This window comes from Gouania willdenowi, chromosome 17 (assembly GCF_900634775.1).
Source record: "Gouania willdenowi chromosome 17, fGouWil2.1, whole genome shotgun sequence".
Taxonomy (NCBI): domain Eukaryota; kingdom Metazoa; phylum Chordata; class Actinopteri; order Blenniiformes; family Gobiesocidae; genus Gouania; species Gouania willdenowi.
In genome coordinates, this window is record NC_041060.1 from 22,969,018 (window position 1) to 22,996,966 (window position 27,949).

Sequence of the window (27,949 nt, forward strand, 5' to 3'; positions counted from 1 at the left end):
AACTACAGAAAAACACCAAAAATGGATCAAAAGCCAATTTTTGAAAAAAAAAAAAAAAGACACACACAAAACGACACATAGGTCATTGTTCGAGTCGTCGTGCTTCTGTTCTTTTGTGTTCTTTTAGTTTTACTTTGGTCAGATGTTTTGGTCAATAAAACATCAGTTATGACAGAGTTAACGCTGGTAAATATCCAGAATTTATTGTGTTACATAAAGTTTTAGTCTCGTTTTAGTTCAGTGCAGAAGGATAGTGGACGAAAACTGTGACAACATGATGCCTGTCCAGGAGGTTATCTGTACACTTATCATATATCATATACTGGGGTCTTCAGGTTCAGACACTGATGTAGTTATCTGATCTGCAGGACCACAAAGACAGGCGGTGACAGTAAAAGTTGCTTCACCTTTGATGGTGAAGGAACACCTGGTTAACGATTGACCACAAACAGAGATAGTGAAGAAATACCGTAAAAACCTAGAAACACTCAAAAAGTGTGAGTCAGCTCATAAATATCCTGCAGTATCTCCCCCAGCTGTACTGTAATAACGTGTAGGCCTGAGCGTTAATAAAATCAACACATATTAATGACACTAACATATATTTAATGCAGTAAACCCTGTTTTAAAACTCAGGAACGTTGTATATCCTCAATGTCCGGAGCTATGCTTGTCTCAAAGGTCACAGCAAAAGACTAAAGCTTGTAAAGTTGTAGGTGGACATGGGGGTGAAAGACCAGCACACAGAAAGACAATGAATTACTGTAGAAAATGTACATGTTGCATCCTGACATCATCATGATCCTCACACCACATTGAGACACAATGGAAGAATTAAGACCATGTTTTTCATGGCCCGTCTGCCAAACCTGCACAGCCTTGTGTCAGACTCTCTTTTTTCATTCTTTTGAGATAATCTCTGTTTTTTTTTCTTCCTCTAATTGTATAAAATGACGAAAAATAAATAAATGGGCCTGAGTAAAAATACTACACAAGAATATTGCACTATACACGACTATTTTTGATCTGGTCTATTGAGGATCAAACTTGGTTTTATGTGGCACCTGAGCTAAAATGAGTTAGACAGCTCTGTTGTTTCATGTTTTCACTGTCTAATGGTTTCTGAACCGTGCATAACATTCATATGACGCTCTCTCTCTCTGTGCAGGGACAGAGGAGCTGTTCCCCCTTTTTTTTTTTTGGCAAGCTCAAAGTAAAAATTCAAAGTGAAATTGTTAATTTCCAGATTTCCAGAGTTTTCCTATTGAAAGTTGAACCAAAGCAGTAGCTCAGCTGGGAAACAATGAATCCATTAGAGTAGATGTCCAGCTGTAATTGGTTGGTAGTGGGTGGTTCAGAGGAAAAAAAGACCCATTGTCCTGTTGTCCTCACTGAGACAATGGCTCGCGACGCTCCAACCACACGCACGAAGATCCTGCTTCCTGTACGTGAGCAGGTAGGTCTTCTCCTTATTCCACCAATCAACAGCGTTCGGAAACAACATTAACATTTACTTTAATGATGGAGTTTATTAGAAAATAATATCAACATAGAAGGAATTTACAAAGTTGTTGCTTTTTAGTATGGAAGCGTGTTTCTGCCACTGGAAAATTAAAAATAATCAGCAGAGATGAAAGTCATAATTCTGAGAATTCTGAGATCAAGTACTGATTATAATGATTTTGATCACAGAACTACTTATATTATATGCTTTTAATATATTTTATAACCACTACTTGCTTTTAAAATGAGTTTGTGTATTGCCATGTATGTTTTTGCTTTGGTGTTATGGTGACAAAAATAAAAGAGTAAAATCTAAGTTGTGCAGAAAAAATGGTGATTTTTAAAGTGAAAAGTGACCTGGAAGAGTGAGTTCAGGGTGGATCTCTGAGGAATGTGTCTGCTGATAATAAAGCTTACTGCAGATGAAAAGAAGCTGTTTTTGTGTGTCCTGATGGATCACAGCGCCCTGCCAGAGCGGCTCTATCGGTGCATGTCCAGGGTCGGAGGGATCTGCTGTGATCTTACCTGCATGCAGGGCCGGCTCTAGGCAGGGGCAAGAAGGTTGCAGAGCCCCCTTAAATAAATGTCTTGTCCCCTTAAATCTAAAACTATGATTCCTAACTCCATGCTCAGATTTCACAAGAGACCTCATCTATTACTCTCTGTTCCTGCACATTTTTACACGTGTAATAGCAAACAACCCTGCCTGAAGAAGGTCCTGTTAAGAACTGAAACATCGCGTTACCGGCTTGCTTTTTCGTCCTTTTGACTGTTTTACTCCTGTTATGGATAGACGGGGATATGAGGCAGGGTGAACGGTGGTCTCCTACCGTCAGGAGCGTGACAAACATCACAGCGGCCTGATATCCTCAGACCGCTTCTATAACAGCCGTGAGCAGCACACCTATGCGTCTGTCAGACGGACCGGAGGCCGCTGCGCTACACACGGCTACAGAGTGCCAGGCTTTCAGCCACTAGTTTGTGTGGCTGCTCCACAAGGCACCAAGCACCGCACACACACGTTTCCTGTTTATAGCGGTCCCATCACTGGAAGTGCTACTGTAGAATTGAATGTGTTGCCAACTTTTTTGTAACAGTTGCATGAGTTGAATCACCTTTGCTGGAGGGGTAAAACATAAGGTTAATTCTGCAAATATCTTCAAATGTGATTGTAACAAATTTGATAGAATTTGATGATGAATACCCCCGCGACCCTGAACAGGAATAAGTGGGTCTAAAAATGAATGAATGAATGAATGATGATGAATACAAATTCCTTTGTCTGTGAAATTAACATTTAATATGAATAATCTTCCATTAAAACTGCCTTTCTGCTGTTGTTGAATAAAGTGAGAACATAATTGAGTTTAATCAGTGTGTAAGACACTAAAGGTAAGGTAAGACCATGAATACAGCACAGTTTTATTTTTATTGAGTATGTATTGTGGAATTGCAATGGAAAATTAAGAAAACAATGAGGGTGCAGTGCAAATGAGTTGTTTCTCTGATGTGCTATGAATATAATGTTCTTCCATGGTCAAATATGTCTGTGTGTGTGTGTGTGTGTGTGTGTGTGTAATAATGTTGATATGAGATATAAAACACAACCAGTAGTCAATGTGCAAGCTGCCAATTGAATGGTGAATTTAAGCTATTCTATAAATGGGTTCAAATATTTGTAAATCTGACTCTGAAAAAGTCAGTGCTTCACCAGCCACGAACCTCACCGCACGTCACTGCATTACACGGTGGCCATGGAGGCTGAGTTTGAAGCCCTCCTGAGCATGCCCACAGCAGACTGGTGAGACCCCTTCCAGACAGCCTCATCCTGGGCTAGACGCGACCTGGGGATGTGTTTACAGAATGAGACTCTGGAGCAACTGGAAGCTCTCATCATATCTCGTGTAGAAGATGTGAATGAGCAGGGGGAGGAGGTGAGAGATCACAGATAGAGTGGTGGAGAAAGGATCTCATCATCACCATCCCCCTTGAGGGATTGCCACCTTATTGTAGTTGGGGGGTTTGCGTGCCTCATTGACCTTAAAAGCTAAACCAGCAGGAGCTTAGTCTTCAGGTGGGACACCCAAGTTGGACATGTCTGAAGGTATTGGCCTGACTAAGTGCAATCCACTTCTCTAGGATGGGGTTGGAGACTTGCTAACAACCCAATTCAATGAAGAAAACACTGTTACTATAAGCACAGGGGAAACAAAGTGATGGAGCATGATGTGTACATATGATCAGTGTTGGGAATGTTACTTTAAAAAAGTAATTTGTTATAGTAACTCACTACTTGTTCCATAAAATAACTGCGTTAGTAACTAAATTACTCTATAACAAAAGTAAATCATTACCAAGGAAAGTGACTATTTGCATTATTGTTAAAAAAAAAAAAAAGTTGCTATATGTCAAATAATTCAGATTTTTTAGATGTGTGTGTTGTTGTGAGGTGCTTCATTAAATTTGAGTTTCTTACAACGGATGTGGACAAAGTCTTCACTCCTGGATATAATGAACACTTCACATACACGTTCTTGCCTTTGACCACAATTAATTTAAAGTAGTGTTTGTATCGCCACCTTAAAAATGCCAACTTTTCATCAGACTGCTCCACGCTCGCCATCACTGCTGCTTCATCAAATCTGTAGTGTGTGTGTGTGTGTGTGTGTGTGTGTGTGTGTGTGTGTGCTGGCACGTCGCCTTAGCCAATCATAATCGTTCACCTTGTTTTTAATCCACCTCCTCACTACAGCTGAGTAAGAAGCCGGGGATGCTTTCGGATAAAAGTTTATTCAATCAATACATGTAACACACCGCATTTAACGTTCAGTAACGATAACTGCGTTGTAACGGCGTAAAAAGTAATTAGTTAGATTACCCCGTTACTGAAAAACAAACGCCGTTATTTTAAATGCCGTTATTCCAAACACTGCACATGATGCCCCCTTCACTGTTCTGACTGCCCCCTCATATATGCCTACCTACAACCGACCTTGCCTGCATGCCTTAGTGTCCTGGAGGGATGGCAGATTGTTGTGGACCCCCTTCTCTGTGGAGTGGATGATGCAATGCAGGGGTGATGGATGTAGTGAGGATGGTCTCAGTGATAAGCAGTGTAGAAATTCACCATCATCGTCTTAGGGAGGTTGAAGTTCTTGAGCTGCCACATGAAGAACATCCTCTGTTTAAAAAGGGAGCTTATGTTCAGGTCTGTGACTTTTTTTTTAATTAATAATCATGACTTGCAATGGTAGTATTTTGTAGTGTTGTGTTCAAGACCACACTATCCGAGACCAAGACAAGACCAAATTTAAAAAAATATATAAATAAATAAAATTATGACAAGGTTCAACAGTTAAATAACATTCTCTCTTTAGTTTTAGTTTCTTTTAAATACATTTGATGGACAAAAAAGGTGCCTGCAAAAAAATTACTAAAATATTAAAACTAGTACAACTACTGATAAAATCACAGTTATTCTACATATCTTACATACCTGAAAACAAGATTTTTATGTGAGGTGAATGTACAGCAAGAGTTTAAAAGTATTTCTGCCAAGAAAGAACATGGCTGGTCACCTACACACCGCAGAGTGTTTCCTCTTTCCTGTGCTTTTACAAATGTATTATTTGTGGTTCGTGAAACCAAATTTCACAACCAACAAGTTGGCGGACATGTTTAGCTCCGCCTCTCTCTCCTGCTTGTGTGTGTGAGTGTGTCACACACGTCACTCAGTCACATTAAGGAAGGTTGAGGTCATTTTACGGGGTGGATTAAAGAATGAATAAAGGATTTTTTTTATCCCGTTCTTCTCCCTGTTATTATCACATTATAAAAAAGTTTAAAAATAGCAGGAATTAGTGCTGGCCTCGAACGGTCTTGAGGGAAAATCCCGAGTCCGGGCAGCCCGAGTCCGAGACGAGACCGAGTCAAAATGCTTCCGAGTCCGAGACCTTTAAAATTTGGTCTCAAGACCAAGACCGGTCTCGACTACTACAACACTAGTACTTTGGGCAGGAATACGCTTCTATAAAACAGTGATTGTATCGGAAGGCAAACTGTAAATATAAAACTTTAAGATAAACTTGGTTGAGGTCCTGAGACAAGTCCAACATGAGGGACTAAGTATTTATTTATTTTTGACCAGCTGTCCGCTACCCACCTTTGGGTCCCGACCTACCAGTTTAGAATTGCTGACCTTGAATACTTCGTTCAGGTCCTGGTGTGCCTGTTAAATCTTGGTTAACAGAATGAGGGACAGTACGTTCAGAGACATCAGATGTTATAAACAAGTTAAAGCTCAGAGCAAAGTCTGATTAAAGTTTAAACAAAGACTGAGTGCCCAACAAGAGGAAACACATTCACAGGATTCCAATGACTAACAGCATCTGACTAAATTCAGAGTAAACACAACAGTAAATTAGAGTGAGGCCAAATATTCATGGCTCTGTACAGTTTTGTAAAGCTCTGCAGTGCCTCCTGGGGGAAGGATGTTGGAACAGGCCACATCCAGGCTTGAATTGATTATTCTTCATTTGAATTGTTGGGTTTAAAAGGTGTGGGAAGGAAGGAAGGATCTTGGAGAGCAGACACTGCCTATGGAAGAGGTGTAGAGTGGCGTAGGGCCTCGGATTTTCTGTGATCATGAAAACCAACGGAAAGAATGAAATTCACCTCCTGAAACAAAAACAGCAACAGTGTTTTTCAATTGTTCTTTTAAACAAAAAATGAAGTGGAAATTGCAAAACGACGCAAAATATATCCACACGTGCATGTTTTGGGACAAAATCCCACATTTTAACGCGATTTATCCGAGTAAACAGGTGGGCAAAAAGGCAGGAAAAATCCTAACATGATGATGTAATAGGATGCAATATGATGAACAGCCCTAATGTCTAATACGTTTAAAGGACAGATGTAAAAAATAAGCAAAGACTAGCGTGATTTCAGCGTGTGCTCTTGGCACAGTGCTGCAGCATTGAAATTAATCATAATAGTTGACTGAATTAACTGTATTAAGCATGCTTGGCACAAATTTGCGGAGTTTAACACTTAATAGTCTGTATGACATCTATTTAGGAGATGAGGAGGATGCAGGTAGTGGAGTCCCCATGGACTATCTAACCTGCACACAACAGTAGAGTCTGTTTGCCTGAAGAACCGTTTCCAACAGACATCTCAGAAGTGCCTCACCTTAGGGTCAGAAACTGACATGACAAAAGGATTAAAAAGAGGAGCTCTGTCATTGTAGTTTAACTGGTGACAGCCCATCAGGAGGCTGGGATAAAAATTGCCACAGACTTATTCCAGCTCAGTGCAGCACTGAGTGGAGAACGACGTTTTCCTCCCAGCAGCAGAACACTCTTTAATGAGCAGTAGAATCTATAGATATGTGTGTTATCACGTTTTTGGCATACTAGTGCGTGAATAGACCTTAGTAGTAAAGCAAAATCATCTACTACACAATTTTGTGCTACTAGTATACCTAAAATATGTTAATAGTAAAAACTCAAAGCTTTACTAATGCTACTAGCTTTACCAGTAGTATGCTCAAAATATTACTAGTACTAATAGTAAACTGCTCTTAGTCTACTACTAGTATCAGTAAGGCCAAAAAAAACTAGTAGTACTAATAGACCTAATGCAAATGAAGTAGGAGGGATTTTAATTAAACCCAGCACCCTGATTGGTTGTAATATTCAAACGCAGAAGCATTTTGCTTTCCCCCAGCCCCTTATTAGCATAAAATGCTTACTTATAATAATATTAACACTATTTGCTTCATTAGTGAAGTGCACTAGTACACTAAAATTGAGTACATGTACAAATGTAAGCACTAGTACAGCTAATGTTGATATCACCATAAAAGAGGTGTAAAGAATACTCACAAATCCTACTCAAGTAGAAGTACTGTTACTTGATTAAAATACCCATACCCATTCATACAAGGTAATGTGGGTAAAGTGCCTTGCCCAAAGACACAACACCAATGACTCGGATAAAGCAGGAGTTGAACCCCCAACCCTTCGCTTACTGGATGACCCACTCTACCACTGGGCCACAGCCTGAACCCAAGAAAGTGGCTGGGCTTTGATCAGAAATGGCAGGACTAACAACGTGTGGATTGTCTTTAATGTGAGACCATGAAACGTAAATAAAAAAATTAATCACAAAAACAATAATTTACTGAGTAACGGTTGGGTGTAGAAATGTAACTAAGTACTTTACTTACTTTAAAACATACTTAAGTACAAGTAAAACTACTGATTTAAAAATATACTCAAAAAATGACAAATACCCATAAATGCAACTGAATTACAGTAATGTGAGTACTTGTAATCTATTACTTTCACCCCTGCCCATACTGTAGTTTGCTGTTGCTAACATTATAATTTCCTACAAGGATTAATAAAGTTATATTCTATTGTATATTTTATTCTTATTTGATTTATCTTATCTGAGCCAATGAAATGGAAACTAAATTGGAAATGGGTACACTCTAGAGTCTCTGGGAGCATTTTTTTTGTAAAATAATTGAATTAAATTTGTTTCTGTTTTGCTTGGATTCAGGGAAAAACTTTTGAAATAAAAGCCTTGACTCAAGATATTGTACAACGGCCTGGTAATGAATATTTCCAACATGTTAATTCTATTGTGCCTAAAGTTGGGTACAAACCATGAAGACAATTGGGCTGTTTTTGTCCCGATTTCAGCCCTTTACGACTAAGGATGGCAAACGCCAGATATCTTCTGTCTTAGCTGAACAGGGTCAAAGGGTTAACGCATAACGAAATAAGCCATAATCAGCTGATAGCTATTTTGCATCCCTAGTTTTCACCTTCGCATTGGCTAAGCTGTAACTCTCTCTGAGCAAGAGAAGTGGATGCAGAGCATGGATGGAGACGTTAATGGGTCTCACCCTTCCTGCAGCCATGCTATGAGTCTGCTAGCATCAGTGAGGCGGAGGAGGCGGAGGCCTGTGGGCATCTGAAGGAGGGAGGAGTAGACCTCTTGAGTCCACATGACCCCGTTGAGGTCTCCAGCCCCTCGAGCCAGTTTGTGGCCAGTTAATAGCAGAGAGCACAGCAACCCACACAGTGTGAACTGTGACTGTAATGAAGAACAGAAGCTGAAAACAGAGCTATAGTTGCACTTCACAATGTAAAACTGTACGTGTAGGATTTGTTCAGTGGTGTAATCTACGTGATTCGCAGGTATACGCCGTATAACAACTAAGAAAGCCCCAGAATGTCCGTATACCCACTACAAATTGCCCTGAGATACGTAACAGTGTAAACTAGAAAAGCACTCGGAGAGCGCAGACCTACGTCAAACAGCTCCAGCTCAGCTAACGGTCAAGGTAACATAGTAAACTCAGGATTACCTTGACTACCTGGCAACATTGAGCTGTGTTGGCCGTCTGCTGGATGTGGGCCTTGGCTCTTCTGCTGGGGTCTCTGGGGGTTGGGTGAGGGGGTGTGGGGGTGGATGTTGGTGGGGGCCTTGGGGTTGGGGGTTGGGGTCGGTGGCAGGGTGTGCTGGGTCCTCGGCTCCTTGGGGCTTTCTTGAGTGTGTATGTGGGGGGGCGGTGGCTGCTTTTCGGTTTGGGATCTTGGTGGCGTCTGGGGGGCTGCTAGTGAGGGGGTGGCCTGGGACGTCTTGGCCCCCACTATTTCTGGTGGCCTGGCTGCATCTTTGGGCGGCACTTGGGTTTGCAGTGGCGGTTCTTGCACATACATTGCACAATGCACTGGCAGGTATTGGGCTGTGGAATAAAACTCATACTGGGCTTAACCTTAGACACGTTGATCCCAAATACCTTTTTTAGGTATTACCACTCACTCCTTCCCTCTGTCCACAGCCACCACCATTATACCTAAGCTTCACACTTGTCAAACTGGCAACAGGCTCATATCAGCAATACAGACACACCGAATAATTAATTAAAGCTCAATAAGTGCAGAAGTACACTTTGTTAACACTCCCTCTCTCCTCCTTCCTACCAGTGCACTGGTTTAAAGTGTCTTCCTTGTTCAGCTAAAAGGTATGCATGGATCTTTAGTAAAATGGCAGATAGTAACATCAAAATGCTGTGCTGACCAGCATTTTCAAAGTCCATCCACCGTAATGTTCCTGGCCTTATTTAGAATAACGTCATTGCGTCCAAATAACTGAAAGACACATAACCAAGCACTAAAAAGTTAGATTGAAAAGGTATTCCCCCATCAACTCTTGATGGGAGCGTAAATTCAAAAAGTAGTCCCTCACATGACGACAACATACAGTACGTGAACGCTGTTAGTCTGAATCTCCAAAATGGCAACGCCGTGCACAAATAAAGAGATATTTTATGTTGAGGCTAAAGGTTGATTAAAAAAAAATGGTTCAAAAGATGAATTAGTAACAGAGATGTATGTTTTTATGTGATGTTGAGATCACAAACAAACCAGTTGAAGATCAGTTGCAAAGCAAATATTAGCTAAAGCTGAGTCGCCGATCTGGCAATTTTACTTTGTTTCTGAGAACGTCATTAAATTGTTAGTTCACAGACTGACCAAAAGAGTACTTCCTAGGGCATCATGTAATAAGTAATCACTCAGTATTGGATGGTATTACTTTTACTGATTACATGTAGGCCTACGTGTTATAGTACACCAGATAATAAAGGGTTGAAAGAACCGATCTATTGGTTTAAATCCTAACCAATGAGAGAACAAACTCCAATGAATCGCACACACATTGTTTTTGCGTGTTCAGGCCTCTCGTTAGGATGATGTTTAATTAAACTCGACACTGACTCGCTTAGCTTCATCTGCGAGACTTTGAGCTGGAATATTGGAGCTCCGACAAGAAGATACAGCTCATCCTCTGTGCTTGTTACTGTGTGTGTTTGTTTGTGTGTGTGTGTGGACAGTGAGCTGCCTCTCATTTGCAAGCCAATGTAACGCACACTGGGTAAAGTTGCTGAAGTCCACCTCCAGGCCTTTCCATCCGAGAGGCTTCAGAAGAGTGAAGTCTTAGTGCAGTTGGCACGGACGCGGCGGACCGGCGGGTAGGAGACGCCGCGCCCATGAAACAGCAGGAATGTGAGCAAATGTGATGGGACTGCCAGCACTGACAGGCTGCCTGGTGGGAGATCTTTAATGAAGCTGTGGATATGAGCAGAGTGGCATGTTGCTGCTGCTCTGGTGTCGTGTTTCACCGTTACATAAACGCACAGCAGCGCTGCCCCGAGTCTGCCCACATTAACGCCGACCAAGGCTGCTGGCAGTGGAGGGCACTGAGGAGAGCGGTAAAGATGCTGCTGCTCCTCGGCACACACACCCACACACACACTCCCTCCCTAGGATACTTTGCAGTCTTTGCTGCTTTGACAATAACACAGAAATTATGACGACAAACTTTCAATGGCAAAAAAACCTCAAAAAGTACTTTGGGATTTGTACATTTAAAGATACGTTAATAAGCTTAATCTCTGATTAAATTTTTTTGCACAATACACAAATACAGAGAAGTATTAGAGCGAGTGAGGAAGTATTTTAAGTGTCAGAATGAGTGATCGGTGGTGTGAACAAGAACCCAAATGCACAGGAGAAAGCAAGCAGGATGATCAAATGAATAATAGTTCATATTTCATCAAATTACAAGCCTAAGAAAAAACAAAAGGAGCTCAGAATAGTACAAATTCAACAACACAATAGGACAAAAACAACCAAGGGAACTAGACTAGAGGCAAAAGCATCGCAGGACAATGCACCAGACCTCACTTTGGGCCTGATTCGCTCAGGGCCTGATTCACACTGGCAAAGCTTGCTGGGCCAAAGCGTGAATGCAGCACCTCCAGTGTTGCCAACTCCCCAGTAAGGAAAGTCGCCATTGGCTGTTCCAAAAGTCGCTAGATGACGTCATCCTAATTTGCATATTTGATCATTTGCATGCCAACTTGCCACAAGATGTGAAGTGAACTTGTTTTATTTTATTGGGGTGTTTTAAGCAACTGTTATAAACCTTTAAATATTAACTGTCAACTTCTTCCTGTTAATTTTTTTTGTATTTTAACCTGCACTACTATGCACTTGACTTTGTATGATTTATTTTTTGCACTTAACATGTCTGTCTGTAATTTAAATGTTACACATTTTAAATTATTTATGTAATTGCCCAAAACATGTCTTCTCTTGAAAATGAGGCTTTGTCCCAATGGGACTTACTACCTGTATAAATAAATACATAACTTAAAGGGTACCTGTCGTGTATAACACAAAATGTGTTTAATGTATTAGCAATAAACAAACTATGTGGACATTTATTAAAAAAAAAAACCACAACACTTAAAAATGGAAAAAATAAATAATAATTTCTAGCTAACATACAATTCACGGGGAGCAGCCATGTTCAGACGGATGTGACGTCGTCGTTGATACCGGTGCAGTCTTTACATTAGGTCCAACCTGATTTCTTAGATTTTCCTCATTATTTAGGTTTTTGTAGTGCTTATTACACATTTTCTTTGATATGGTTTCATTAAATTCTAACCCTAAGTCTATGAAGCTGTTATTGTGAACTCAAAGCTGGCAGCACTGTTCACATACGAACGGAGATTGCACTGCAAAACACTGGTGAGATTGCTGTTGTAGGAGCTTAGCTGTTGGAGAGAAAAACATAAAATAAATAAATCAAATACACTAAAAATGTGTAGAGCTTCAAAAATAGGTTGCTGTATTCTGTCACAGTAATAATCCTTCCGCAGTAAAGATTGTCAAGCCAACAGTTGTTTTTTTGTCTTTGGGTTAAAGCTACATAGTGAATGCTCCTTTATTCATAGCACTGAATTAAATGATAACACATTCAACCTATGCATTATAGTCTCCAGGTTTTATTTGATAAACAAAGTTTCTAGACTCTCCAGATAGCAGGGTGGAGGTTACATCACTTGTTTATGTAATTTTTGCAGTCACCCTTGAATGGCTCACAGAAGCCCATTAAGAAATCTGGCACTTTAGTGAATGAACAAATTACGAGATAAGAGAAATACACAGGCATGATGGCTCAAAGGTGCAGATGGAGTTACTGATGGCTCTGGTGACAGGACAGGAGGCACATTGTAATTGTTAACCTGGCCAGTAATGAGGGGAGGGGGATCTTTGCCAAAAAATGTGCTAGATTTGTCACTGTTGTTGTTTTTATTAAGAAAAAGACTATATGTTGGCAACACTGTGCCTCTCCACTTTGAACTCACACTACCTTACAACACATGGATGAAGCAACATCATAATTAAACCCGACTACTGGTTTTTGGATCGGTGCTAAGATTAATCACGACTCACAAATTTGATTCATTAGTTTTTAGTTTAGTTTAGTTATGCCTGTGCAGATTAAAACAGGTGTTTGCACACGTTATGGTGTTCGACATGGAGAATGTGGGAGAGCAGCCAGTGCAAAATAGAAAACTGGAGTTGTTTGTGAAAGAGAAGAATAAACACATTCTTGAATCACATCAAACTCTCTGTGAGAAAGTCAATACTGTGGGGAAAACAAGAAGAAAAGCTGAGGATATCAAGGAAAACATGGACAGATAGAAGCAACAAATGAAAGCTCATAACAAATGAGAAAAGAATGGTCTTTGGTTCAGCCTACATCTCCTCCGACAGTAACTGCTGCCATCTGTAAGTAAACCTGTGATAGTTAACGCCTGCCTGCCTGTGAAAATCTGGTTATTCATTAAATCCATCACAGAGGTCATACTGGTTGGGTTATTCCAGACATAATCTCTCTTTATATATCCACACACACACACACACACACACACACACAGATGTGGGTGTCTTTCCTGAAGTTTCACCTCAGATTTCTGGAAAGTTGTTTACACATCACAGCTGCCTCAGATGACAGCAGTGAGTTGGTAACATTAGGAGCATCGATATGAAGCCATTGTTTGTGCTCAATCACATGATTCTAGTCCTTGTAGCCACGGAGCAAAGTCAGAGAGCGTCACACAGTGACTCCCAGGGCTTTTTTTACAGGCTTTGGGCTCCAATCAGGATCCATCAGTGTGAAGGTTCCCAAAGTCAGAACAGAAGGGGACACACACACACATAATAATCTGTGACTTTGCGTGCAAGCACATGACGGCGTAATTTTAGTGTTAACTCGAGGACAACGAACAGCCTGGTGTTGAGATGCTCAGCTTTAGCTTTCATTCATGTGGCCGCTGCACTGCTGCACACTCATGTTGATCCACTCTCACCGGGGAAGTGTGACACTCTGACGCACTCTGAAGTATAGCATTTTCTCATTACGATCATCTGCGTCCTTCTGCCGGACGACAAGGTTTAGAGAGGCGTCTGCCTTGGAACTTGGTGACATGTGCCTATTGGTCCCTGAGGATGAGCACATGCTCAAACTGGAAGCATGCCCGCTCCTCACTACGCCACATCTCCTCCCTGATCCAGCCGGGCTAGGCTGGAGGGCCTGGGATTGGTCTGGATGCAGTCATCAAAGTCTGACGCTTAAGTTTTCTTCTCTGGTTTCCCCTCGAGTGGAAATCTATGGTTCTCGAGCCACATATGGCTCTTTAGCACCATGGCTGCAGCTCCTATCACTGATGTAACAAATAACCAGTCCCTCCCATTGCACAGGCATTTTTATCCAATCCAATTCCAGTGAGACGTAATTTTGACTGTTGACTGAGTATGACTGTTTTATCTTGAGCCATTGAGTATTCACTAATTCATAATAAGTATCTGCTTAGTTTTGGCCATGGAGTAACACTCGACTCATTCTTTGCCCCCCTCGGTATATCATTGCTATTGAACGCAAGTAAAATGAGTGACTTGAGTAATGTTTACATTACAAACTACACAGAGAGATTCCTAATCTATTAAATAATCCACACGCTGGTGAATGATGGGTACCTGTCAAGTATTCCCGTAATACCTGTTTGCTGACGTCACACACTGGGTCTGTCGTTGCACAATCACGGCTCAAAAAGCATAAACCACAGTTTATGATAGTGACTAATTTCATTTGTATATCCTACATTTAATTTTAAACATTAGGGTTAAAAATCTATAACAAATGTTTCACAATTCTAAATATATATGCCCCCAATAATGATGACCCTGATTTTTTCCATAGAATTTTCTCAGAGCTTTCAGACCTTTTTGAAAATGACAAGCTTAGGACATATAATAATCTAACCCAAGCTTTCGATATAAATAAATGTAACTTTCTACAGTACTTACAAGTAACAGAGACAATAAAGAAAACTACTCCACTAGACTTAACTACCTTACAACCTCCAGAACTGGCTATATATATGAAAAAAATCTCAACAAAATCAAAAAAAACTCTCAAAAATATACAGAGCTCTCTCGATCTCCAACTGTAATTACTTACCAATCACTAAGTGGGAGGCCGAACTCTCAATCACCCCGAGCATTGATTTCTGGACAGAAATTTGTTGTAATACTTTTAAGATGACGAAAAACACAAATCTTCGTCATATTCAATACAAGGTCCTCCACAGATCCCACATTACCCAACAGAAAATGCATAAAATGGGCTTCTCCCCAACAGACATCTGCTCTCAGTGCACCCAGAATACAGCGGATTCCTATTTACATGCCTTATGGCTTTGCTCCCCAGTGCAACACTTTTGGATTCTAATTACTGAAAAACTGTCCTCCATTTTGGACTGCAGAATTCCTTTATCTCTAAATCTTTGTCTGATAGGAGACCTGACAATGCTTCAACTTCCCGCAAACCGATCACAATCAATCCTTGCGGCACTAGCCATAGCAAAAAAAACAATATTACTAAATTGGAAAGACAAAAAATCCTTAAACATAAACCAATGGCAAAATCTCCTCACAGAATTTATCTCCATGGAAAAGATGTCTGCTCTCAGAAAACAAAAAAAAATAATGTGCTTTGAGGAGCGTTGGACTCCTTTTTAATTGCATTAAATCTAAATTTTTAAAGCCTCATGATCTAGCCTGCAAGCGACTGCCAGCACCACTTTTTACTAACGCACTAGTCCAACTGTAGGCCTGGGCCGCCCTTGGGCCTCTGGGGTAATCCTGGCCGGGTTGGCTGGGGAGGGTTGCCGGGGTGCCTGGCTGCCTCGGCGCGGGTGTGCATTCCTTCTGGGTGTTCACAGGGTCCCAGGGCTGTTCGATTTGGCGCTGTTGCCCCTTGCATGCGCATCTGGTTGGCCTCTGGGGCTGGGGCCCTGCGTGCTCCTCTGCCGCTCCTTCCCCTTGCTCCCTGTCCCCCTGTCTCGTCCTCCCCCCCCTCCTCCTTTGCTCTTGCGCCCGCCATCCGGTTGGGCTGGGTTTGGGGGGCTCCCGTTTGCCTGGGGGCTGGTGGGGGGGCTGTTGCTCCCGCCTGGGGGGCGGGCGGTGCCGTGCCGGATGGGTTGGCTGGGGGGTGGTCGCGTTGGGGGGCCTGGGGTGGTGGGGTCCGTGGCTCCGGTCCGGGGGGATCCGGGGTGTGGGCGGCTTTGGGGGTGGCTGCTGCCCGGGGTCGGCGATTGCCTCCTGGGTTGCTGGGTGGCGGGGTGTGGCCGTGGGTTGCTCCGTCGGCCCTTGCGGGTCCTCGGCTTGGCTCCCTGGGGCGCGCCTTCGCCAGGGATGTCGCTTGCGTGACGGGCCCTATGGGGCCTCCCCGGGGGTCGTGTTGGGTGGGTGTGCGGGGGCGCGGCGCGTGGCTCTTGGCCTGGTGGATCCGCGTCGGGATTGGCTGGTCTGCTGGCTGGGCGCACCGGGCGCCGTGGGCGCCATTCCGGGGCGGGGGTGTCCCGGGGGTGGATCCGTGGTCTGGGTGTCCGGGGGCGTGCTCTCCTGTCATCTGCCCGGGGACCGGCCGCGGCTCGTGGCGGCGCTGCGCAGCCTTGGGTGGGGCGGGGCTGGTGGCCGGGGGCCCGCTGTCGTCGGGGGTGCGCTGGCGTCGGGGGGGTGTCTCGTGCCGGTGCGTGGGTCGTCGGGGGTCCCCTCCGTGGGGGCGGGGGGGGCTCTTCTGGCGCCGTTGGTGTGGGATGGCGGTACCGGGCTGGGGGTGCTTCGGTACTCGGGCTGGCCGGTCCGTGGCTGGCGGGGTGGCCCTGCTTGGCGGTGGATGGTGTCCTCTTTCGTCGGGGGGGCCGGGGCCGCCTTCCGGTGGAGGGTGTTGTGTCGTGGCGCCGGGTGGGCCTGTGCTGGCCCTGGTGCGGGCCTCCCCCCTGCTCGGCCGCTCTCCTTGGCGGCGGGGGGGCGTCGCTCTGGGCCGGCGTGCGGCGGGGGTCGCCCCCTGGGGCACCGGGGGACGGGGTCGGTGCCTGGCTGCGCCCGGGGGTGGGGGGTGCCGCTGTGCTCCGCGGGGCCGTCGCAGTCTGGGGGGTGCCGTGGGGGGGGTCTCCGGCTTTGCTGCTCCGGGGCCCACAGTGCCGCTTGCCCGTCTGCACCATCTACCATCTCGCGTGGCCCGCCACGCGGACGGGCCCGGCTCGCACCGGACAGTCCTCCTACATGTACACTTCACCTCACTCCCAGCTGGTCTGGCCTATTCACAATATGCACCACACACCCATACCCAACCCTTGGGGGGCTGGATGGTGGGACTGGGGGTGGAGGGGGCCGCCACCTGTGTCACTATGTAGTGGCGTGGGGGCGGCATTCCCACCTCTAGTTACCCTACTAATCCCTCCAATTTTAATCACACCTCAACATGCCACCCCCCGGAGGGTGTACCCTCACTTACACCCTCCGGCCTATTACACCACATACACGTATATCCACAGAGGTAGGATGGGGAGCACCGCTCCCCTCCATCCCCTTCTTTTAATTACACCCCATACATTCACTGAACACACACACTCACACAGGGGATAGGGAAGTGCCTCTCCATTGGGGAATGGAGAGGCACCATAACAGGGTGGTGGGTTGGCTCACATATTTGGGCCTCTCCGGTGGGGGCCTGGCCCCTCTGTTGGTGGCTGGGCCACTACATAGAGTGAAAATACATCAGGATGGTGTGGTCGGGCGTGGCGGTGGGTCTCGGGGGGGCTTTGCTGGGGTCTCTCCTTGCGGGGTCTTTCCGGGCGGTGTCGGCCTGGTGGAGCGCGGGGACGCTTCCTCCCCTTGGGTGAGGCTTGGTGCTTGTTTCGTCGGCTGGTGGCCTTGGGGGCGGGCCCCGCGGTGTGCGGGCCTGGGGCGGCCTGCCTCGCCGGTTTGGGGGGTGGGTGTGCTGGGGGTGTGCTGGTGTCCTCACCGGGGTTGGGGCGGGGTTGCTAGGTGCCTCGGAGCGATGCTGTTTACTGGGGGGGCGGCGCTAGCTGTTCCGGTGGTGGAGGTTGCTGTCGGCCGCCTGGTGGGTCTGTCCTGCCATCTGCGGACTGGTGGGTGGGTCCGGGGCATCTTTGGCTCGGGGCTGCGGTTCCGCACTTGATGTGTGCCTTTGGGGTGCCTCCGTCCCCGCGGTGGGGATCGCCGGTTGCTCGCGGGCCGGTGGGTGGCGCTGCTCCGTGGCTGGCGCTGCCCGGGGGGCGGCGGGCCCTGGGCTGCTGGCCTTGGGCTGTCCGGGGCTGTGCGGTCCTGCTGGGCTGTGGCCGGGTCCTGGGCGGGGGTGGGGGGTGCGTCCCGGGGGGCTTGGCCCGGGGACTTGCCCTTGGGGGGTCCTGGTCCCGGGGGGTGCTCCTGGGGCCCGGGGTGATTGGCTGGCTGGCCGGGCCGGTCCTGGCGGGGGTCTTTCGGGGCGGGTGCCGCGTGCCGCGCCCTTGCATACCTAGTGGTACGGCCCCTGCTTGGGCAGTGCCCCGTGAGGCAGGGTGCTGGGGATGCACAAGGCGGTCTGGCTTGGCCCTTGGAGGGGGCCCTGGCTTTTAAAAAAAAAATAAAAAATAAAAAAACTAAAGCCCGTTGCGCGGGCGACATCAACAATAGGTGATTTGGGGCGCCATGGGGGGCTAGGTTGGGGGGCCTGGGGGCCGGCGGGGAGACTCCCGGCGGCCCCCTGGTGCCTTATGCGGCTTGGGGTGTGGTCGTCCTCCCTGGGCGGGCTGCTCCTGGTGCTGCGTTCATTCCGGGTCCCTCTGGCCTGGGGTCGGGTCCCTGCTGGCTCTGGGCCCGGCGGCGGGTGCCCGCCGGCTGCCCGTTCGGCGTGGCTCTGGTCGTCTGCTGGGCGTGGGCTTCGGCTCCTCCGCTGGGGTCTCGGGCGGGGAGCTCTCTGGGCCCTCCCCTCGGGGGGTTGGGCGCGGGGGTGTGGGGGGGGGGGGGGGGGGGGGGGGGTGGGGGGTCTGGGGGTTGGGGGTTGGATTGGTGGCGTGGTGCGCTGGGTCCTTGGCTCCTTGGGGCTTTCTCGGGTGTGTATGGGGGGGGCGATGGTTGCCTCTCGGTTTGGGATCTTGGGGGCGTTCGGGGGGCTGCTTGGCCGTGTGGTGGTCGCCGGGGGCCCCCGGATTACCCGCTCTTGCTGCTGGCCTGGCTGCTTCCGGGGCCCGGGGGCGGCTCGTGGGTTTTGCAGTGGCGGTTCTTGGAAATACATTTGTCATGGATGCACTGGCCTTGGGCTGTGGGATAACACTCATACTGGGCTCAACCACAGACACGTTGTTCCCAAATACCTGTTTTATGTAACTTCCACTCACTTCTTCCTCTGCTCACAGCCACCACCATTATTCCTAAGCCGCACACTGGTCACCAAACTGGCTTGATAACTCAACAATAAGCACAATATACACAACCACAATTTCACATCGCATCACTTGAAATCTATCGACTACTCCCCACCCATTCCATTTCCTATCTTGTATTCCTCTTCCCTGTTAACTTCCCCACCCCTCTCCAACCCCTCACCTTGGTGTAACACTGCCCTCTCTTTTTTTACATCCTCCCTTTAATAAAGTATTTCTTACCCTTCCCTAGGGAGGGCTGGTGATGGTCACAATTATGCAATGAAATAAATAAATTTATTTAATTGCAATAACAAAATATGCATTGCTGTTAAAGATTGCACTTCTTGTAGTGTTAACCTTCGACAGAATGTGCAGACAAGAGAAAAAAAAAAAAAAAAAAAAAAAAAAAAAAAAGATTTATTCTGAGGCCGAAACTCTTTGGTTCACACTAGTGGCTCACGTGGCCATATCATTTTTCCCTTGTCTGCCTATATCCTTCATTGTATTGTATCAGTTGATTCCCCCCAGCCCCCTCCCGCCCCCTTTTTGTTTCTGTTCTTGCTTGCTGCTCAGTGACGATTGACGTCACATCTTCTTCGTCCCAGCATTTGTTTCTATTGGCAGTTTAATGGAGTATAAAAGCTGCTTCCTCGTGTCTCTGTTCAGTAACTCTGTGGTCACTCTCATGGGTACCCTGCAGAAATCCGTGCACATGTGCTTCACTTAAACAGTGTCATCTGGCTTGGCTGAACCGCTAATCTTCAAGCTGAGAAAAGTTTGATGAATTGGAAAAAGCCTGCGTGGTCAGAGACGGCTTGGGTAAACCAGGCATCTACTCATCAGCCTGATTCTTTGAGGAACACTTTGATGAAATACCCCCATGAGTCCATTGCTGAAAAAAAAAAAAAAAACAGGCAGATGAGCCTCTTTCATTTTACAGAAGTTGCATGGACCTCTCCCAACTCTAAGCTCGCTCAGAAATTGGACAAAGCTCCGTCGTTGTGTCCTGCTTAGCTCAGGGCAGTGACAAACACAAGGAGTTGGACAATGGCTGATACACAAACAGGTTTATTGCCCAAACAAACACTCAGTATACAGGCTGGAACCACTTAAGAGAGCCCAGAGTGCTACACTGATCTGATTTTTTAACCTTTATTTAACCAGATTAATCATCGGCTGCGTTTGAAAGTACATACTAATATTACTACTCATACTAAGTCAAAATGAGTATGTTGTGCATTCACATTAGATAGTATGTAAAGATTGAGTATGCAAGAAATACCTGGATGTTTAACTATATTGGAACATTCAAGTTTGCACGGTGAGCACACTAGTCATACTCAACCGTCCCATGATGCATTGCGAGTCCTGGGACTGGTTTCAAGCTAAAAGTCAAACATCCCCTTTTTAAAACAAACACATCTCTTCTTGTCTTCCATTAGTTTTTAACACTTTTGTAAACAGAGCTCTTGTTCTGAAGTTGAAGTTTTGTCAGTAGCACAATGGCGGATCTCCAACGATCTCTGCAATGTTGGCATGAAATGTGTTTCTGCAGGTTTTATGGATCAAATGACCACATGTTGATATTGTACTTGGTCACTTTCTCGCTTAAAATGTTTTCAGAACATTCAAAGGTGGAGAATGAATGGAGATATTTAGCCCCAGTTTGTTTCAGACTTTTGTCGTCGTAGATTCCAAATACATCTTGGGAAACTTTAAAGTATAGTTCAGTGGGAATGCAGTCATCATCCTAATCCTCCTAGCCATACAAAGTTCTCGTTTGCAATGATGATCTGGAAGCAGACAGAGTGTTTAGGGACTTGCTCAATGTTCCACAGTGATGGCTCACAGTGAAATCAAACCAATGACCCTGCGGGTACAAGCCTGCTTCCTTAACCATTATAGCCACCACTGCTCTATATGCCACATTCCTGTGATATACTGCATTGCTGGGGACATATTTGTTTGATTAGCGGCTCCCAGTCTCCCATTGTTTAGTGTCTGTTTCACACGGATCATAATCAAAGGGTTACTGAGGGCTTTGTCAAACAATGTTGTGATCATAGTGACACATTGCTGGCTCCTTTTATTAAAGGAAAGCAGACACTGTGTGTGTGTGTGTGTGTGCGCGTGCGTAATCGGAGAAGGATCTAAATATTAAGAATAAGATGACACTTGATGTAAGCAAGCCCTGAAGCATGTCGCTCTCGGCAAATTTGATCTCAGAAAAGGTAGCTTGTGGCCCCGCCCCTTAAACCTTTCCTGTGTCTGTCATAAGAGCAATCAAACCTGCAACCACTGTGTGACCATGTGACCTTTCCCCTATGTGAACCAGTGGGAAGCTTCATGAGGCGGAGAGAGAGAAGTGATGGGGAGGAGAATGAAGGCGGGGATTGGTCTCAGCTGGGTGCTGGTGTCAGTGTGAGGCGTCTCAGCCAGCGGTCGGTGCTAATGTCGAGATCCTCACCCTGAGGTTCGAATCCCGCTCACTTGCTGGAGGTGGATTTTTTGCATGATGTGAGGCATTTAAAACAGTAGCAGAACCCAAACTCTGCAGGAAAACAAGTGAAAGCAGGAGTTGGCACCAGCTCCAACATGAAGGAGGGACGTGCTTTCTAAGGGGACTGCATGAGCCAGGTGCAGCTTGACCAGGTGAGGGGTGTGCATTTGTGGTCAGGGCGTAGTCACATGCCCTCAGCAGACTTTGTGATGTTCGGCTTAGTTTGAGATGAAGCTGGAGGGAAGTGATGTTTGAGCCGCTCCATTCTTTACATATTAAAGTAACACAAAGGCACAAGTCATTGTGCATCTGGACTAGTTTGGCATCTAAGGGTCTGTGCGTGTGTGTGTTGGTGCGTGTGAGTGTGTGTCCGTGCATGTGTGTGCGTGTGTCCGTACTTGTGTGTATGTGGGTGTCTATTATCCTGTGACTGAAAAAAAAAATGCAGAGCTGATGTGTGTTTGTAATGTGTCGTAATGACCAAGCAGTTGGTCCAGATTCATTTGAATGCATTAAAATCTGAAAAGGCACCCGTACAAGGACAGGTTTTCTGATGGTGTATTAGCTAAACTGGTGATCATTTTACCTGGTGAGACATCACAGCGAAAGCATTAAATAATTTGGCTGGACAGAATTTTGTGCAAAGCGTGAGGATGATTCGCCGGTATATAAATAAATAAAGATTTCACAATTCTTGTTTTGGGACCATATCATGCATTTTCATGGTGTTTTTCCCATAAATACATGGTTGAAGGTCGAAAGTGTAGCAATTAAATCTTTTGTGATTTTGTAATCCTAAAATGTAAAATCAATGACAGTAGTTGACACTATATAGTAGGGGTGTGTATTGCCTGGCATCTCTCAATATCGTATCCTGATACATAGGTCACGATACGATACGATGTATCCCAATATAAAAGTATAAGGCGATTAATGCAACAAAAAAAAAAATTATATATGACTTAAGAAGCATCTAATCTGTAACTGTGTACACCTTCATGAGAACATTAATGTATAAAATATATTTTATTAGCATATTTTACACAAAAAACATTGGCTTTAACATGCCATGTGCCAACTTATATTAAATAAATAACATACAATCCGCCTGTGGCTTTTAAACCAACTTTGACTTTGTGCAACTTAACTGAGGTATATGCCTAGAACAACAAATAAATGCAGAAAGTTTGTACTTTCTTTTTAGATTTTATTGAAAATACACAAGCTGGTCAACATGCCCAGGTTTCAGTGCACCTCTTTGTGCCGTTACAATGCCTCCTGCAGTGAAGTTTTTGTGAAGTTTAATAGCCAGCAATCTAAATGAGGAAAGATTACATTACAATTTCATTTAGCAGATACTTTTATCCAAAGTAACGTACAAAACGAGCTGTTGGATTTGAACCGATGCCCCTTTGACGACAAGCCCACTTCCTTAACCATTACACCACCATTGCCCATGAAAGATGATGAAAAGGAAACAAAACAGAAAAGTGTAACGTGAGACGGGCGTGGCTTGAAACGTGATTTGGAAAATTTACAAATGGAAAATCAGAGGCCGTAGCTGACTAGATCAGACATACTCAAACAGTTAGCATCAGACAGATTCAAGCAATAGCTGACCTAATCACACTCAGACTCATTCAAACTGAATCAGAATAATTCTGACGTAACTGAGACTAAATCACAATGAACCCAACTCCGACTGATTTGGTCAGACAGATTTAGAATGAATCAAACGGACTGACTAAAACACAATTAGACACAAAACTAATCAAACTTGCATAGATTGACTCACACTCGGTCACACTCAGTCCAACATAGACTGACTTAGACTGGACTCAATTGGGCACAGTCAAACTGAGTCAGGGACTAAAAAACTGCCAGTTAGACAAAATTAAACTGATTTAGAATTAATCAAACTGACTGACTCTGACTCAATTAGATTGACTCAAACTGAATCAGACTTAAGTAGACTCAAACAGATTAACTCAGACTAAGCCACAAGCAGATCAGACACAGACCTAATCAGGTTGAATCAAACAGACTCTAATTAAATCCAATTTAATCATAATGAGACTCAGTCAGACAGGTTTAAAATCAGTCATACTCAGTACATGACAGACTAAATGAAATTGACTTAAACTAACTTAGATTTAGTCAAACAGATGTAGGGCCCTATAAACTGTGTTTTATTTATTTTGTATGTCAAAAATAAAGTAAGATCCAATTAAAAGGTAGCGGTGACATGGATTATTCTGACTGCTCCTTTTTGATTATTTATATGTCATATGAGCAGGTTTATTAATTAAGTTTTAATAAACGTACTTTAAATTAACCTAATTTAAATGATCCTGATGACATCATTCCAAACCGTAATGACTAAGCAAAAATAAATGGACAGAAGGATGCATCAGTTATTTTGCCACTATGGGCCAGAGTCAGAAGTTATCATTAACCTACAATGTTTAAGACTCTACAGTCCCTGGCATCGATGGTCTCGTCCATAACAACACGCAACTTTCCCCCACAGACCTTATGTAGCTCTGATGAGATGTTGATCAAACACTCAGCAGGTGAGGCTGATTAAAGCTGCCGATGTTTTCATGGAGCACCGCTGCGCTACACGAGAAACAAAATTAGCTTTACACGCACAGCAAAGCTACACGGGCACAGGTGGCTCTGTATTTAGGAGTCAGTGATGATTTGCGTAGTTTTTTGGCAGTTTTAGGCAGTGTGGTTTAGGCATTGTTTAATGCAGCCAGTGACGGTATTTCATGCCGATTCTTTCCGCGTTGAACAGTTGTCATTGTTTGTTTCCGTGATTCTGTCTGCGATTCAGTTAACACAGATTTTATAGGGCCCTACAGATGGATTGAGACTCAATTATGTTGACACAAACTGAATCTCACTTAATCAAACTGGCATAGACTTAATCAGAATGACTTCGGCTATATCATGCCCAATCTGATACACATTCTACCAGATTGAATATGGGATGGACTCAAACTGAATCAGACTTAATTATACTCAGCACAGACTGACTCTGACTCATTCGGGAATGTAGGCAGACAAAAGAAACCTGACCTGACTCAGTCAGACTTACTCAGACACAGTCAGAATATCACCACTTTAAACTAACTGAATCAAATTGACCAACCCTCAGACTGACACAATGCAACTCAATATGATGTTGGCTTGTTTGTTTAGAAAATGACGTTGGTTCTTGTATTCAGCGCGCGGCCCTCTACGCTCACCTTCATTCACCTTTCATTCAACTGAGGTGTTTCCAGTGGTTATATCTAACTATGTTCTTGCTGTTCTCCACAGGTTCTAAGTGAAAACCTTCTCGCAGAATCATGAGCTGGAGCTTTCTCACGCGTCTACTGGAAGAAATCCACAACCACTCCACCTTTGTGGGGAAAGTGTGGCTGACTGTGCTGATTATCTTTCGCATTGTGCTGACGGCAGTTGGTGGCGAGTCCATCTACTCTGATGAACAATCTAAGTTCACATGCAACACAAGGCAGCCGGGCTGTGACAACGTGTGCTATGATGCTTTCGCTCCCCTGTCGCATGTTCGCTTCTGGGTCTTCCAGATCATCATGATCTCTACCCCCTCCATCATGTATATGGGCTATGCCATTCACAAGATTGCCCGCACCTCTGAGGAAGAGCGCCGAACACAGCAGAAGGTCCGCAGGAAACCTCCTCCTCATAGCAGATGGAGGGAGAATCATCATCTGGAGGATGTGTTGGAGGACGATGATGAAGCTGAGCCCATGATCTACGAGGCCACGCTTGAGGTGCAGGAAACAAAGCCTGAAACCATATGTAGTACCAGAAAGGACCTGAACAAGCACGATGGCCGCAAAAGGATAATGCAGGAAGGTCTGATGAGGATCTACGTTCTTCAGCTTTTGTCGCGAGCAGTTTTTGAGATCGCCTTCTTGGGCGGTCAGTATCTGCTCTACGGTTTTCGAGTCAGTCCTTCATATGTGTGTAACAGGATTCCATGTCCGCACAGGGTGGACTGCTTCATCTCCAGGCCCACAGAGAAGACCATCTTCCTCCTTATCATGTACATAGTGAGCCTCCTCTGCCTCGTGCTGAATGTCTGTGAGATGCTTCACTTAGGGATCGGTACTTTTAAGGATACTTTACGTATGAAGAGAAGCCGCCGCAGTCGGACAATGTTTGGTTTCCCATTTTCTCGCAACATCCCCGCCTCCCCTCCTGGGTACAACTTAGTGATGAGGACTGAGAAAACCAGCAGGATACCCAACAGCCTCATAGCACATGAGCAAAACATGGCTAACGCGGCCGTGGAGCAGCCGTGCACCAGCCCTGATGAGAACATCCCCTCCGACCTGGCTAGCCTGCACAAGCACCTCCGGGTGGCCCAGGAACAGCTTGACATGGCCTTCCAAACCTACCAAACCAAAACCACACAACAAGCCTCCAGGAGCAGCAGTCCTGTGTCTGCAGGAACCATGGCAGAGCAGAACCGGGCTAACATGGTCCAGGAGAAGCAAGGAACAAGGCCCAAGACGTCAATAGAGAGGACTTCGACTATTGTGAAAAATGGGAAGACGTCTGTGTGGATCTAGAGTAAAACCTCAATGAAAGACTGTTAAAAGTCTGTAGACCTGCTCTACAACCTGGCTGGAGGAAATCCAATCATCTAGCCATACAACCTCCAAAAGACTCAGCAGGCCTGGATCTTATTAGGAGGAGAGGGACGATCCTAGCAACATAGTGTGTCATTGTCCCTCCTCTGTAACTTAACTAAAATATTTTAACTTGTGACTTCACAGCAGTTGGCTTGAAGAACCTGGACCGTGTGTGACTCTAGCTTTAGCCAAACCATAAAAAGACTACATCACAGTATTTGGGCAACTTTGTTCAGTCAAAGCTTTCCTCAACTACATCCCACTCTTATGTCTGAGGCCTTTCTAGACAGTGATCTGGTTCAGGAACCAGTTTGCTTTAGGAATCTCTGAACCTTGCTGATTTTCAATGAATTAACCAGCATTCAAAGCATTTTAAGCAGAACCAGAGTGTGCGAGTAACATGCGGTGAGGTTCATGTATGGTAAGACACAGACTTTATCAGAATCCCATTTACAAATAAAAGTAGCACAAAAGGTAAGCAAATGTGTGTTTGGTGGATTATTTCTTTGCTGTAACAATGCTTCTTGGCAATAAATCTACTACAGTTGAAATGCCCGTTCATTACTTAAAGGGTGTATATTGAAAGTCATACTCAAAACAGTATGTTGGAGACATACAGTGATTTCATAGCACCAAATAACGTTTGTGAGGACACATGGCCTGTCATTGTGAAGGATCTGGGGGCATATAGTGAAATTAGGCCCAAGGTTTTCATCAAGAACCCACAGTAACGTCAAACACCCTTTAAACAATCAGTAGGAGACGCAAATGTGGCGAATATAAACAACAGTAAATTATTTGCCGGTCATGCAGTTACGTAAATGTTTTTGAAGGTGTACCATTGAGAAAAAATAGACATTAGAATTTTGGTATTTATTTGTATATTGTGACACTTCCATTATTAGTAGTTTTATTTGAGGTATGTCGGTTTAGTCTGGATGACTTTTAATAATACATCGGTTTTGTTAGTTGATTACATAAAAAAAAACATATTTTACATATTTAAAAAAGGATGCCACTGTAGGTAAACCTATTGTTCACAGTTTTATATCACCTTATTTTAGGTTATGAACCAATTCATTTATCAGTCTGAACAACTAAACATGGTCTGAAACTACCTAGACAGTACCTTCTTTCAGAAATAATTGTGGGCTACCATGGAAACCCCTTCCTCTTAGTCTCAGTTTGTTAGACAGACGCGAGATCTGCTCTGCTTCCTCAGCAGTCCTGGTCCTTCCTGCCTTACACGTCCAAAGTGCCTCCAAAGTCAAACAGCGTTTGATTCATGACAAGCAAGAGAGTGGCTCAGGTGGACAACGTCTGAATCCAGTGCACAAACGAGAACTTCCTACCACACACATACTGTATGTATGCACATGCACATATATGCAGACACAAGACCATTGCATGTGTTTATGGACTAAAGGAAAAGAGAGAGTATAGTGGTTGTAACAAAATCAAATCTGCAAATCAGTGTTTTCAGTCTAAATGTCAATCAGTGGTCAACTGAACGTTAAGGGCCTATACTACGAAACTGGATTTCATCTTAACATGCTAACTTCTGGGATTTATTCAGTGTATACTGTACTACGACGCTGGTTAACTTATTACGGGGCTAAATCACCA

General features: G+C 44.8%; 1 protein-coding gene across 1 annotated transcript; it reads left to right on the forward strand.

Moving 5' to 3' along the window:
* Window positions 1–1,407: 1,407 nt before the first annotated feature.
* gjc2 (gap junction protein gamma 2) lies at window positions 1,408–26,454 on the forward strand. Its single transcript, XM_028472386.1, has 2 exons — window positions 1,408–1,456; window positions 24,981–26,454. Exon 2 carries the CDS (start codon window positions 25,010–25,012, stop codon window positions 26,258–26,260), a length of 1,251 nt encoding a protein of 416 aa, XP_028328187.1. The 5' UTR covers window positions 1,408–1,456; window positions 24,981–25,009; the 3' UTR covers window positions 26,261–26,454.
* Window positions 26,455–27,949: the final 1,495 nt, after the last annotated feature.

Coding starts and splice junctions, on each gene's coding strand:
- gjc2 (XM_028472386.1), top strand. CDS start 25,010: ATGAGCTGGAGCTTTCTCACGCGTCTACTGGAAGAAATCCACAACCAC.